General features: G+C 39.2%; 1 protein-coding gene across 1 annotated transcript in view; it reads right to left on the reverse strand.

Moving 5' to 3' along the window:
* Window positions 1-13,516, reverse strand: part of PCNXL2 (pecanex-like 2 (Drosophila)) — a 345,612-nt gene that overhangs the window by 270,635 nt on the left and 61,461 nt on the right. The window contains exons 9-10 of the mRNA XM_011997321.1: window positions 10,531-10,666; window positions 949-1,094 (exon numbers count right to left, since the gene is read on the reverse strand). Coding sequence (XP_011852711.1) covers window positions 949-1,094; window positions 10,531-10,666 — 282 coding nt within the window. The remainder of the gene's footprint in view (window positions 1-948; window positions 1,095-10,530; window positions 10,667-13,516) is intronic.

Below are 13,516 nucleotides of genomic sequence, written 5' to 3' on the forward strand. Positions count from 1 at the left end.
TCGGGGGGAGACTAAGTTTTGCTCTTGTTGTGCAGGCTGGAGTGCAGTGGCACAATCTCGGCTCACTGCAGCCTCTGCCTCCTGGGTTCAAGCAATTCTCTAGCCTCAGCCTCCTGAGTAGCTGGGACTACAGGCGTGCACCACCACACCCAGTTAATTTTTTACTTTTAGTAGAGATGGGATTTCACCATGTTGGTCAGGCTGGTCTTGAACTCCTGACCTCGGGTGATCCACCGGCCTCAGTCTCCCAAAGTGCTGGGATTACAGGCATGAGCCACCATGCTCAGCCTCCATCATGTTTTAACTAATCTTAACTTCTCCTCCTCTTTCTCCCTACCCAGTAACCACAGCTCCAACCCCACAACATTTTGCTATATGGAACAGTGGTAGGAGGAGGTGAGAAAGAGAAAAGGGGATTAAAGGAAAAATTAACATTCAAACGAGTGTGCATCAGACACAAGTGAGCAATTAGAATCCAAGGTGTCCGGGAAAGAGGCAGAAATCACCCTACTTCATCTTCCCTCCTCTCCCCATGCCCACACCCAGTCAGGCCAGGCCCTGTGCCACAGATGGGCCTCAAGCTTTCCCACAAAACTGGGGCAAGACGTGAGTACACCAAAGCATGCTACTGTGCCCAAACAAACCTTAAATACAAACCACTTCTTATTTCTTATTGTAACTATTTCTCATTATTTCTTATTATTAATACATTAATTTATTATTAATAAGACAGTTATGTATTGTAACTCTCTTATTTCTCATTGTAACTGCTAAACTACAATTTGTTAAGTTGTCAGGATCTTATTGCTTTGACTTTGGGTTGTCAGCAAAGGAAGTGCACAACCTGAAAATGTGCAAGTGACAATTTTCTCTTTGAAAGCATGCAGTGGGCACTGTCGCGTGCCCGGTGTGCCTTCTGACAGCACATGTGCATGCTCAGTGGCTTACCGATCAAGTAATGCCAGCAAGGTCAGTCGATCGTACCAGACTTTAATCCACTTGCCAGGGAAAATGATAAATTTGTAAAACTGCTCTCGGTTAAATTTTCCTTGTGTTGAAGAACATGACGAGGCTTCCAGATCCTGACTCACATGCTTTTAGATACCAAAAGAAACAACAGAAAAAAGTGTTTCATGTTGTCATGCCATGGCCACAAATATATATATACACCATAATTTAAAAATACAAAAAGCAGATGTTCAAATTCCGAAATATAAACCAACATATTTCAGTTAAAATAAATAAGAAAAGGATAATGATCAACAAAAAGGGTTTTTCTTACCAACACACTTCAATTCCTTTACAATGTACCATTAAAATTATGCTATTCATCACATCAAAATGCTGCTGCTCATTAAGGCCAAGAAACTGCTATAAAAATAGTTCTTACGAAAAGTAGGAATTCAATAAAAGATCTTAAATGACTTCACTTCTGAAAAGTGTGTTAATGTTGAGATACGTATTCAAATTTTACTAAGAGCAAAAAGATTTTCATTGGGACTATCTAGGCTATTGGTGAAGCCCGCTATAAGAAAAACCGAACTATTTATTGAAAAAATCTAAATCATTAAAACTAAAATGTGGGGAAATTTAGACCCAGATATTAAAAGTTTTAACCCCTAATTCATCTCTGATTAGCTCTAATTCAGTGGAAAAGAATTCACTTTAAAAAAAAAATTAGTCTTCATTGATTTGTCTATCAACTACTTACTGAGGGACTCTTAGGAGCCTGGAACAAGGTTGGGAACAGGCAGCTTTCCATGCAGTCCCCCTAGTGAAGATGTTGGTAATAGAATGTGCTTAGTTAATCCTAACAGTGAGGTCCCAGATGAAGTGGGGAGCCTCCTATTGGACATCCCACCTGTGTTTTGTCTCCTGTTCTCGTGTACAGAAACTGTTAAAACCAAAGCTCCCATGCAGCTCCTCCTTCACTGTTTGACCATTTGCTTGTCACTTCTTGCTACCATCCTTAAGCCTTCTCTAGACACCCCAGCCCCCTTCAGAGCTTCTATTTCTAACCTCTATATATCTTTAACTGTGGTTGAAAAACAAATATCATAAAATTTACCACCATAACCGTTTTAAGTTTAAAGTTCAAGAGCGCTAACAATATTCACATTGTTGTGCAACAGATCTCTGGAATCTTTTCATCCTGCAAAACTGAAACCCTGTATCTGTTTAGCAACTCCCCATTTACCCTCCCCCCAGCCTCTGGTAACCACCATTCTCCTTTCTGTCCCTATGAATGTGACTACTTTAGGTGCCTCATGTAAATGAGATCATATAGTAGTTGAACCTTTTTGTGACCGGCTTATTTCACTCGGCATAGTGTCCTCAAGCTTCATCCACGTCGTAGCATGTGTCAGAATTCCCTTTCTTTTTAAGGCTGAATAATACTCCTTGTATGTATGTATCATGTTTTGTTTGTCCAGTAATCTGTCAATGGATATTGAAGTTGCTTCCACCCTTTGGCTATTGTGAATAGTGCTGCTAGGAGCACAAGTGTGCAAATATCTCTTCCAGCTCCTGCTTTCAATTCTTTTGGATATACACTCAGAAATAGAATTGCTGGATTATTCTACTCTGTATTTTTGTTTGGTTTTGTCTTGCATTTTTCCAACATGGATTTAAGGTTCTGATTTCCCACAGGCCGACAAACATAAGACACAGGAGATTAAAAAGGGCAAAGACAAGAAAGGGATGAGTATGGGACAAAGAGCAGCGGCAGCGGTGGAGGTGACATCGGCTTTTAAAGGACTCCTACATTTCCCTTTGGCTTACAAAGCACAAGGTTATACATGGGCAGACTGCACAAGTTTTCTCCTAATTTAGGGGAAGTCACTGATGTCAAAGTGCCTGGCATGCATGGAGGCAGTGCAGCTGCTTCATTAGTGGTCACTGCAGAACTCTCCAAGAAAGCAAATTTTACCATCTCTCCATTTCCAGATGCTAATCTGCTTACTCAGCCTATGGAAAATGGAGTTATTCTGGATATCAAATATTAATGCAAAAGGCATCTACAGGGAAAGTTGATCCATCATGAAGGCAATATACAGGATGAGTTGGACTGAATGATAACAGGAAAGTTGAGATTGTAAGTGCTGCTTGTGCCTGGAATTCTATTTCAACACAGAAGAGAGCTTTGTGGAAACTGCCTGGTGTCATCTCAGCAGGAACAGCTTCTTTGCATGATGATGAACTTGTGGTTTATAGTAAACCTCCCCCCACAAAGGAGTCCTTTTCCTTGAAGCCACATGGACAAAGAGTGTAAACAAGAATTAGGTGCACAGGAGCCCATGGTTTACTGTCCTTGTTATGTAAGAATCCATGTATGATGCATAAACAGGTCAAGGGTAAGCAACAGCTAAGATGAGAGCATTTCTTCCAATAGGAAGAAAAATGCCTTCTTAAAGTGGGGTTTCATTTGATATGCTTAGCTGTTAGGAAAGGTCAGTATGTAAAAAATTACATGAAGACTATGCCTGCATCTTTTTTAAAACTTATTAAAGATTCCAGCATACTGTGCTGTTTATTGCTGCTTAAATGAAAATCCTTGCTTAAAAAAAATCCTCAAAAATTAATGAAAAAAAAAAAAGATTTGACTTCTTTTATGGGAAAAAAAGGTTCATAAAATTTTATTTTTTACCTTCGATATCCAAGAAGCCCAGAGCTACATGTTTTGGTGAATAACAGCAATTATTCTTGGACTATTTTCTGGTACCAAATTCAAATTCAAATTCAATTTCTCATCATTTTAATATCATTCATGTTTTCACTCATCGAACAAAATAGTTACTGTGTAGATTATATAAACCAAATGCTATATGTAATATATGTTGAAAATTGAAAACATAACAAGAGAGAGTTTCCACCTTACAGGGGTTTGGAAATTTCTGGGAATAGGCAAACAAACCAGTCATGATAACATCATCACACATGCATAAACGCATCTACATCTGTGTCTATCTCTGGAGAGAGAAGTGAGTCACCAGAGAGTGTAGGACTGACATCCCGGAAGAGGGCATGGAGTAAAGGGGTCTTGGGCATTCCTTGGAGTGCATCAACAATTAAGGGGCTCGCATAATTGCGGACCCTCAGTGGAGTCTGAGAAGGAGCTTCATATTCATCACTTTTATCTTTCACTGTAAGTGATCTAAATAATGAAAAAAAATGAATGCGTGGACAAACTGACAAAAAAAGACATTTATGTCTCTGATTCATTAAACCTTGCCAAAGAATGATTATGTTGCATTGCCCAGTAAGTTGGGCCTGCAAGTTTAATTCTATGATTCTGAGAAAGAGTTTAGGAAAGGGGAGGACAAAGGAAAGGATAAAAGTTGAACTTAGGTTCTTTTTAAAAAGCAAGATAATTGCATTTACATACACTCCTCATATGGATTAGTGTTTATATCATAATATCCAATGTTCATTTAATGAATTTGAATTATCAAGAACAACTTACATTATTGTCAGCATATTCTTCTTAAGAAGGCAGGGAAGGACAGTGTACCTTTTAGAAATATTTTGGGCAGAATTTTTGAAATCTAAGTATAAAAGACTATGCCTTCTGAGATACCTGAGAAATTCTACTGCTCAAATAATACTACTTTCAAGAGTTCCAGATAACAAATAAGATTTTTTGATGATATTAGTAACTGCCACCAATTAGCAAAGTCATAATTTTGCCATATATTATCTCTAATCCTTAAAAGATCACAATAGTTCAGTTTCCTAAAAGAAACTGAGGCTCTGAGAGATTAGGCCACTGGTCCAAGGTTCCAGATTAGGAAGAGATTTGCTGGAAGCCAAAGTCTGGGCTCTTTCTACAATCGTGCTTAAGGGGGCCCAGGTGAATCGACACATAAAGCAGTGCTCATCAGTAAAGAGAAAGCCACCTTCACAGCAAAACAAATAGAGTTCAAGAGACAATACATATAGTCTAATTGTGAAAGAAGAAGTTAACAACACAAATTTGAAAATGGAAACTGGCAAAAATAAGATGGGGAATAATGGATTACAAATAATATGTTATTTAAAACAAACTTAAAGTCAGGTTTGTGATTTTGAGAATGAACCATATCTAATAAAAACTATAATAGATATTATACCCTGTTATGTGAAAGAGAGTAAGTGATCAGCTCTACAGAACCTCCCCAAAGTCTGAACAGGCACAAATGGATTTAAATTATTGGCCTCTTTTTTGTGGGGGGATATTGAAAATTAAATTAGAGGTTCTCCAGTTCTCAGAAGGTATCTGTAGATTTTACCTGAAAGGGCAGGGAAAAGGGAGGAGTAGAGGAGTGAACAGTAGACAGAAGAAAAGTGGTCCTCTGGGAAACTATGTGTAACTCCTAACAGCTATCAAGCTCAGCACTGGGAAGGAAGGGTTGGTAGGGACTCTGTTTGGTGTCAGAAGTGGGATTGTGAGAAATCACAGCAGTGGCTGCCAAGGGGGATGTGAGCACTGGAGGCCCTAATAGTGACAAAAGGGCAACTAGGAAGGAACACTGGATCAGGGTCCCTTCGATGCCCCAAGTTCCAGTACTCTCTGCACTGCAGTTTCCTTAGATATTCAACCCCCAGATGAAATAATGCCTACTCTGAAGACTTCTCTTAAAGATAAAATGACATCAAATATGACAGCACCTAGCCCAGTGCCATACACATAACTTGTGTTCAAAACATACAAGTGGAATGTGAATTATATCTGGATGTGAACAAAACTTTGAGGGATGAAACATATTTTTTTTGAAAGTAGAATGATACTATTATAACAGTGGCTATGTTTAGCAGCCAGAATTCATAACAAACCATGTAGATTCTAAACCTATTACAGATAGCCTCTGACTTACAATGATTCAACTTATGATTTTTGAACTTTACAATGCTGTGAAAGGGATAAGCATTCAGTAGAACATCAGTAAGTGATATGAGATAGTCAATACTTTATTACAAAATAGGCTTTGTATTTGATGATTTTGCCCAACTGTTGGCTAATGTAAGTGTTCCGAGCATGTTTAAGGCAGGCCAGGGTAACCTATGATATTCAGTAGGTTAGATGTATTAAATGCATTTTCAACTTATGATATTTTCAATTTATGATGGATTTATAGGGACCTAAACCCATTCTAAGTTGAGGAGCATCCGTATTTAAATGAACTTCTGAACACGATAAATGAAAAAGATGCAAATGTTACTTTTTCTTTTTAAAGTATTAATATACTTTCAAATAAATGAATATATGATGAAAAATAAATGTTATGATATTATAATTGATGTCTCATCTCTTTCATCTCTATAATTATTTCAACTGTTTCATCTTTTAGTAAATGCCAATATTCTTATAAGTTCTTGTTAATGTTTTAATGATAGTAAATTGTGATGTAAATGCTGCCTTTATATTTATCTAGAATAACAGTCAGCCAGGCCTAGTACTGTGCTCATCTTTGCAATTCTCACCAGTTCTCATCAGTTAGGACCAATGAAATGCTTGACCTTCACATATCCATAAGATAATAATAATAATGCCACTATCATAGACTTGCACAGAGCTTTAGAATTTACAAAACACTTTTGCATACAATACTATCTCATTTTTTAATGTAAGACAAGCTGAATGAGTTGGAGACTATATCCGGTTAAAAGTAAATGGAAGCAGAAAATGCTGTATTCCTACAGATCCTATGCTGCCCTTGGGGAGACTGCACCTGCCTCTCAACCAGCAGTGTAATAAACAAAATGTTTCCAGGTGATTACTCAGGTACTGCCCCATAACATATTGGGACAATGTAAGATTTTAAAAATCATGGTAATGAGTCTACAGAATATACTCTGTGGGGTTAGAAGCACGTGATGGATAAACTTAGTGACAGAGAAGTACAAGTTTATAATATGGATTCATGCAACATTTTTAATTGGTAATATTCAAAACCCCTGAATGCCAATCTTGAGTTCAAACAACAGGTTTTCACCAATTCCAACCATATATACATATAGATATATGTATATATGGTTGGATATATATGTATGTTGGATATATATGTATACATAGATATCTATATGTATAGATATATATACATATGGATATATATGTATCAATATGTATATATATCTATATATATATGGTTGGAATACACACACACACACACACACACACACACACATATATATATAAAGTGACCAGCCCTTCATAAAAGTGACAGCCCTTCCTGGGAGCTCCCCTTTCAGGGACACTTCATTCTCCACACACATACTGTATTTGTACCAGGGAGGAATTTCAGAAAAGTCTTTCTCTGGCCTTGGCTCACCTCCTGACCACTCGCCCATCAGAGCCTGCAGAATTCCGTCCTCTGCTAGAAAGAGCTTGCGGAAAGTTGCAGGGGAAGCACTCTCAGAGCTCATGTGCTGCACTTGAAGCAGAGGGGCAGGGAGGATGGGGGAAGGAAGGGATTAAAGTCTTGTCTTCAGAGCCTTACCTCCAGCTTACTTTTGCTAGTCTCCTTCTGAGAAATAGCTCCCCTGTGCCTCCAGGCTCCAGGAACACTGAGCACACCTGCTTTCAGCCTCACCTCCAGGTCCCTTTGGCCAGGTCGTTTCTCTGTCTAGATACTCTTACCTCCTTTTATTCCGTTAACTTCAACTCATCCTCCACATTTCAGCGAAGTGTCACCTTGCTAAGGAAGCCTCTCTGATCCCCTGTTTCCTGGCCTGGAGCTTCTCCTGTGTCCCACACCACTAGAGCCTATTCTAATCAGAATTCCTGTTGTACAGAGTTGAATTGGTTGACTGGCTGTTAAACTTATTGTAGGCAGGGACTGAGTTTTTTCACCATTGTACACCAAGCTTCTAGCACAGGACTGCAGGCATAGCCAGCCTACAGCAAATATTTGTTGGATAATGAGTAGAAAACCTATTTAATTTTTATTTAGTGGCTGAAACCTAATTTAATTTCCTGGTGATATCAGTTATATTTAGAAATCAAATAGTAGAACTACATTTTTTTCCCAGTATGAGACTTTGTAAATATTTTCTTAGGGTCTAAACATGAGCTTGGTTAGCAATCTTCATTTTTCCTCTTCCATACCCATATACAACAGAATATATAACTTTAAAATTTTTTACTTAAAGTAAGTTTAAATTGTTGAAGCAATGAATTTGGTTAAGTGTCTAACAATAAAACACTACAGATGAGTTGAGTTTTTATGCATCATCATGCCATTTATAGGATTACAAATGTGAAACAAGGAATGGCAGGACTGTTTCTGATTTATTCTTTCAGTATTTACTTATTTTCAAGTTTCTGCTCTAACTGGGATATTTCTGAGATATTAAATCAATAGATGTATACCTTTGATAATCTAAAGTTTCTAGTTTCCTCTAGTTCTGCTACTCATGAAATCAATGGCATTCACATCTTTCCAAGCTCTCCTGATACTTTCATGGAACCTTCTTGAAGGTTCAACACTAATGTTCTGGAGGGTAGTAGGGAGTGAGCGCTTCCCCGGGCCTATCACGGGGAAAATGCAAGTTTCTCAGGAAAGTCTGCGTTCCACAGGGCCCCCACATACTAGGGCTGGGGTGAGAACTATGTTCTGGCAGTTGGGGGTGGAGCTGGGCAGAGCTCACAGACCTCATACAGGCTGACAGTGTGTGCAGAACACGGCTAGGGCAAATGGCAGGGTCTCCGGTGGTCAGTGAATGGCAGATCCAACACCTCACGCAAACCAGGCAGGTACAACACACAGTACACCCGGTGACTGGGCTGAGGGGATGCTCCCCTCCCCGGAAGGGCCCCTCCCAGGTCCACTTCCAACCACAGGTTTAGGAATCCTATCCCTTACACACAGAGGCCCTGGAAAGGAGGAGAAGAAGAGCCTGAATACATGAAAGGGAAGAGAATAAACAGTCCCAAAAGGCTGCTTCTTTGAATAAATTAAACACTTGTTCACACAGAAACTCCAAGCCTGAAAGGGCTGAGTTACCCTAATTAGCACTTTTTTTGTTTGAGAGAGGATCTCACTCTGCCACCCAGGCTAGAGTGCAGTGGTGCAGTCATAGCTTACTGCAGACTTGAACTCCTGGGCTCAAACCGTCCCCCCACTTCAGCCTCCCAAAGTGTTGGGATTACAGGCGTGAGCCACTGTGTCTGGCAATTAGCACTTTTAAGTTAAGTCGTCCCTACACTCCCCACATCAACAGGAATAAGAACTCAGGGCAATATGTGGTCAGCTAAAAGGTAACTCAACATTTTCTTTGCACAGCTGAGTAATGGTATAAATTTCAACCCATTGTATTTTGTGTGTGTGTGTGTGTTTGTTGGAGACAGAGTCTCGCTCTGTTGCCCAGGTTGGAATGCAGTGGCACGACCTTGGCTGATTGCAACCTCTGCCTCCGGGGTTCAAGCGATTCTCGCGCTTCAGCCTCCCAAATAGCTGGGACTACAGGCATGTGCCACCATGCCAGGCTAATGTTTGTATTTTTAGTAGAGATGGGGTTTTGCCATGTTGGCCAGGCTGGTCTTGAACTCCTGACCTCAAGTGATCCATCCACCTTGGCCTCCCAAAGTGCTGGGATTACAGGCGTGAGTCACTGCAGCCAGCCACATTGTATTGTTGAGCATCCTTTGGAAAAATGTGGCTAAGCAATCAAAAACATATATATATATATATATAAAATTATTTTTTCAAAGATGAGCTTTTCTAGAATGAACTGAAACATTTCCAGGAAAAAGGTAAACAGAAATAAAGAAACTTGACACTCACATGACATCACCCCATCTACAATCCTCTTCTCTCAATATGTACCAATGGAAACCAATCTTTCTTCAAGGCCTAACCCAAGTATTTCTTCTTCTAAGAAGCCGTCCCCATTCCCCCTCCAAAATGCCCAAAATTGAATCTGCAGCTCTAACTTCATGTCTGGGTGTTTCACTAATCTCCCATGTTATCTCTGGCTTTTAATCCTTGGCTCTGCCTCCCAAGAGTCTTATTAAAGGTTGACTGGATAAATGAATGAACATTAATAAGTTATCTCTTAGTAACATAATGAAAGGCTTCACATTTTTAGACCTCTTGAGGATAATGTCACTTGCCCCAAGAATAAAGTCTCCCTTTAAGTCAAATATTTAAGAATCTTTGAATATTAAATATACAAGGCAATAATACATTATTTTTTTAAAAAAACAGATACTTTGCAAACCATGGGCGAAAAAGGCAACCTAATCCAGTGAGCTCCTGTGAGACTTACGCATCCCGGCAACCAAAGATCAATGTGCATGAATTTCTAATGCATTTGAAAAGCAACTGAGACAGTGGCAATCCTGTTAATATCAACCCAAGGTTAGCTGCTATCTCTCTGATGTCTTTTCACATTCAGTCAGTAGACTGCCTTGTAGTGATATATCAACAACCCAGTGATGCCAAACTCAGGGAAAGAGCTGACTAATCCTGTCAGGTAATCCAACCTGGAAAAAGGTTTTAAGATCCCCTGTTTCTAGAACATTCACAAACAGCAATTCTGGCATGTACGTACCCGTGGGGTTTCTGACTGGGTCCTGCGAGCCACCATCAGTAACAGCTGTTGCTGAAGGGCACTGACAGCAGGGTCCCCAGAGGACGGATCTTGACTCTCAGAAGTTGTGGTACTGGAGGAGCTGACCTGCATCTCTCTGAGGGCGGGCAAAACAAAAGCTTTGGTTACCTGGCGATACCACAAGTCATCTATTTATTATACACAAACACAAGAACAACAGGAATGCCCAAAGCAGGTATTGGATGAGTCTTCACAACCTTACATAAAGAGTTAAGAGTTTAAAATTATGTATACAAGGCTACCTTCAGGGAGAAGGTCAATTACCCTGCATACATTGAAATTACTCAGGCTGCCCAGGGTTGCAGTGTGTCATAGGGCAGGTGGGTAGATGCCTGGTGTTCTACAGACGACAACCTTACATTTGTTACATATTTAATGGGTGGGGAGGCCTTAGTAACAAGTTCTAGCCTCACATTTTGTAAAAACAAATAGTGGGCTTGATAATTCTCCAGACACCAACCAGGAAGAAACAGAGACTAACACCTCTACTAACTGGCTGCATCTCCTCTCCACCACAGCCCAAAGCACGGTAAGTACATATTAGACAAAAGAAATGTCTTGGGTAATTGATCAAGAGGACATTATGGAATTAGTTGTGATCTGTATATAAAATAGTTTTATTATCTTTAATCACACACAGATTGGCAAGACTTAAATTAACAGTAAGCAGTCTCAATCCTGGCATTTTTTCACTTTGGCTCAGAAAGCAAAAACTAGGACATACTTCCCTATCTGATTTCCTAGCAGGGTACCTATAACTTTTAGGACACGACGGTGCTGCCTACTCAACAGGCATTTCTCATAGAATGTCTGCTAACATAACTCCATCTTATTAAGTCATCCAAGACTGTGTGCTTTGGAAGAGACATGAGGTCCTTCCCTAGCCCCAGGGAAAAATCCTGGTCTCTAAGCCATTCACTCTGGCCAGAGCTTGGCTTTGGAATGAGAAAGAAACACAATTCTAAGAGGTCACTGAGGAGCAAAGAAGAGTTGGCTGGGAATAAGAGAGCTCTTGGACAAAATTTTCTATCGTTCTTAAGTAGTAACAAAAGTAAAAGACAGTCTTTCTCCAGGCCTTTGCATGATTCATGAATAATAAATACTGCCATCGTGAAGGAAAAACTTGAGGACTGGAGAGCTCAGTGATGGAAGGGAACTAGTTTTTTGATGACAGCATTAAACTTCTGAATTCACCAACCTTGAACAGACCATACCTTTGGGCTTCTTGTGTTCTGACATAATACATCTCATTGTGCAGCCCATTATGTTACATAAGGTTACTTGTAGCCCAAATCACACTAATACAGGCTCCTTAAGAATGCAGATGTTACAGTAACATAATTCCCTTCTGATTTATAATCTATACCTTTCATGATAAAGTTTCTGCAATCTTTTGGATCTTTCTTTTTCCTAACTCCTTCCTATCATACTCATAAGCATACCAATAGTTATTCTGTGTGAATGGTGTTCAAAATACTGTCATACAGCTGGGTGCAGTGGCTCATTCCTGTAATCCCAACACTTTGAGAGGCTGAGGCGGGAGGACTGCTTGAGCCCAGGAGTTCAAGACCAGCCCTGGCAACATAGTGAGACCTAATCTCTACAAAAATAGAAAAAAATTAGCTGGGTGTGGTTGCACAAGCCTATAGTCCCAGCTACTTGGGAGGCTGAGGTGGGACACCACTTGAGCCTGGGAGGTCTAGGCTGCAGTGAGCCATGATAACGCCACTGCACTCCAGCCTGTGTGAACAGAGTAAGATCTTATCTCAAAAAAAAAAAAAAAAAAAGCAACTTTCATATACACATGTAAATAAACAAAAACTTCAATACATTCAATAAAGTCTTCCTATAAAGAACCACTTAGGAAACATAACATGATAAGGTTAGGGTTTAGGAAATGAACCGGGTAGAGTAAGTATGTGGAGTTTGAAAACTTAAAAAATCCTATGCTTCCATTATTTAATGCTTGCTCCTAAAACAGTGCTTTTCCTTCTTGTCTATGTTAGTGGCATAATCTCCGTCACTAACAGAGAAAAAGATTAGTTAGATTTATAAAAACAATGTTAATTCAAACTCTTCTGCGTTGTACAGAAGCCGCTGAGTAACGTAACTCTGTCATTTCACATCGAAATACAATAGAACTGAAATTTCATTGTTGACACAAATTCAGAGATATCTTAAACGGAGCACATGCCAGAACTTCACTAAAACCAAAAGATTAAGCTAACTACATTGTAGGTAAGGTAGGTAATGATCGTAAATAGGCAAGAGTGGGAAAAGAAATGTATGCTTCTGTGAAAAATGTAGAAGGTGTACAGCACCCTCTATTGCTAACTGAAATAAACTAAGAATTGACTACGACATCATGTGTAAGGAACGGCTGTTTTAGAGCAGTCTTCCTCCTACTAAGGCGTCCTGCTAGGATACATGATACAAAAGGAAGTGTCAATCAATAGACATCAGCTTAATTTTTCCATATTTCTTAGTACATTTCTGATTGTAAAATAATAATAATAAACATCATTTTCCTATGTAAGTCATTTAAATATCCTTTAAAAAATCTATGAGTTGATTTTCTATTTAAAATCTTTTGGGTCAGTTCTAGAATTAAACAGAACTAGGTTAAAGTATTTCTCTACTACTTACTATCTGTGACTATAAGCATGTTGTCTTCCTACCTTGAATCCTCCCTATAAAATCAGGAAGATATTTTCCTCATAGGGATCATTGTGAAAACTAAACCAGACTATGTACATAAAGCAGTGAACATAGCCTTTCATATATTAGGCACTTCATAACCATCCCTGACCCTTTTTACTCTTTTCTGTTGATATAGGACTTGACTTTGCTTATTCTTATATTAAATAGTAACATAACTCCTATGCTTTTACACAAATACTATATTAATTTCAGGTGTCTCTGTTAG

Source organism: Mandrillus leucophaeus, unplaced genomic scaffold, assembly GCF_000951045.1.
Source record: "Mandrillus leucophaeus isolate KB7577 unplaced genomic scaffold, Mleu.le_1.0 Scaffold537, whole genome shotgun sequence".
Classification (NCBI taxonomy): domain Eukaryota; kingdom Metazoa; phylum Chordata; class Mammalia; order Primates; family Cercopithecidae; genus Mandrillus; species Mandrillus leucophaeus.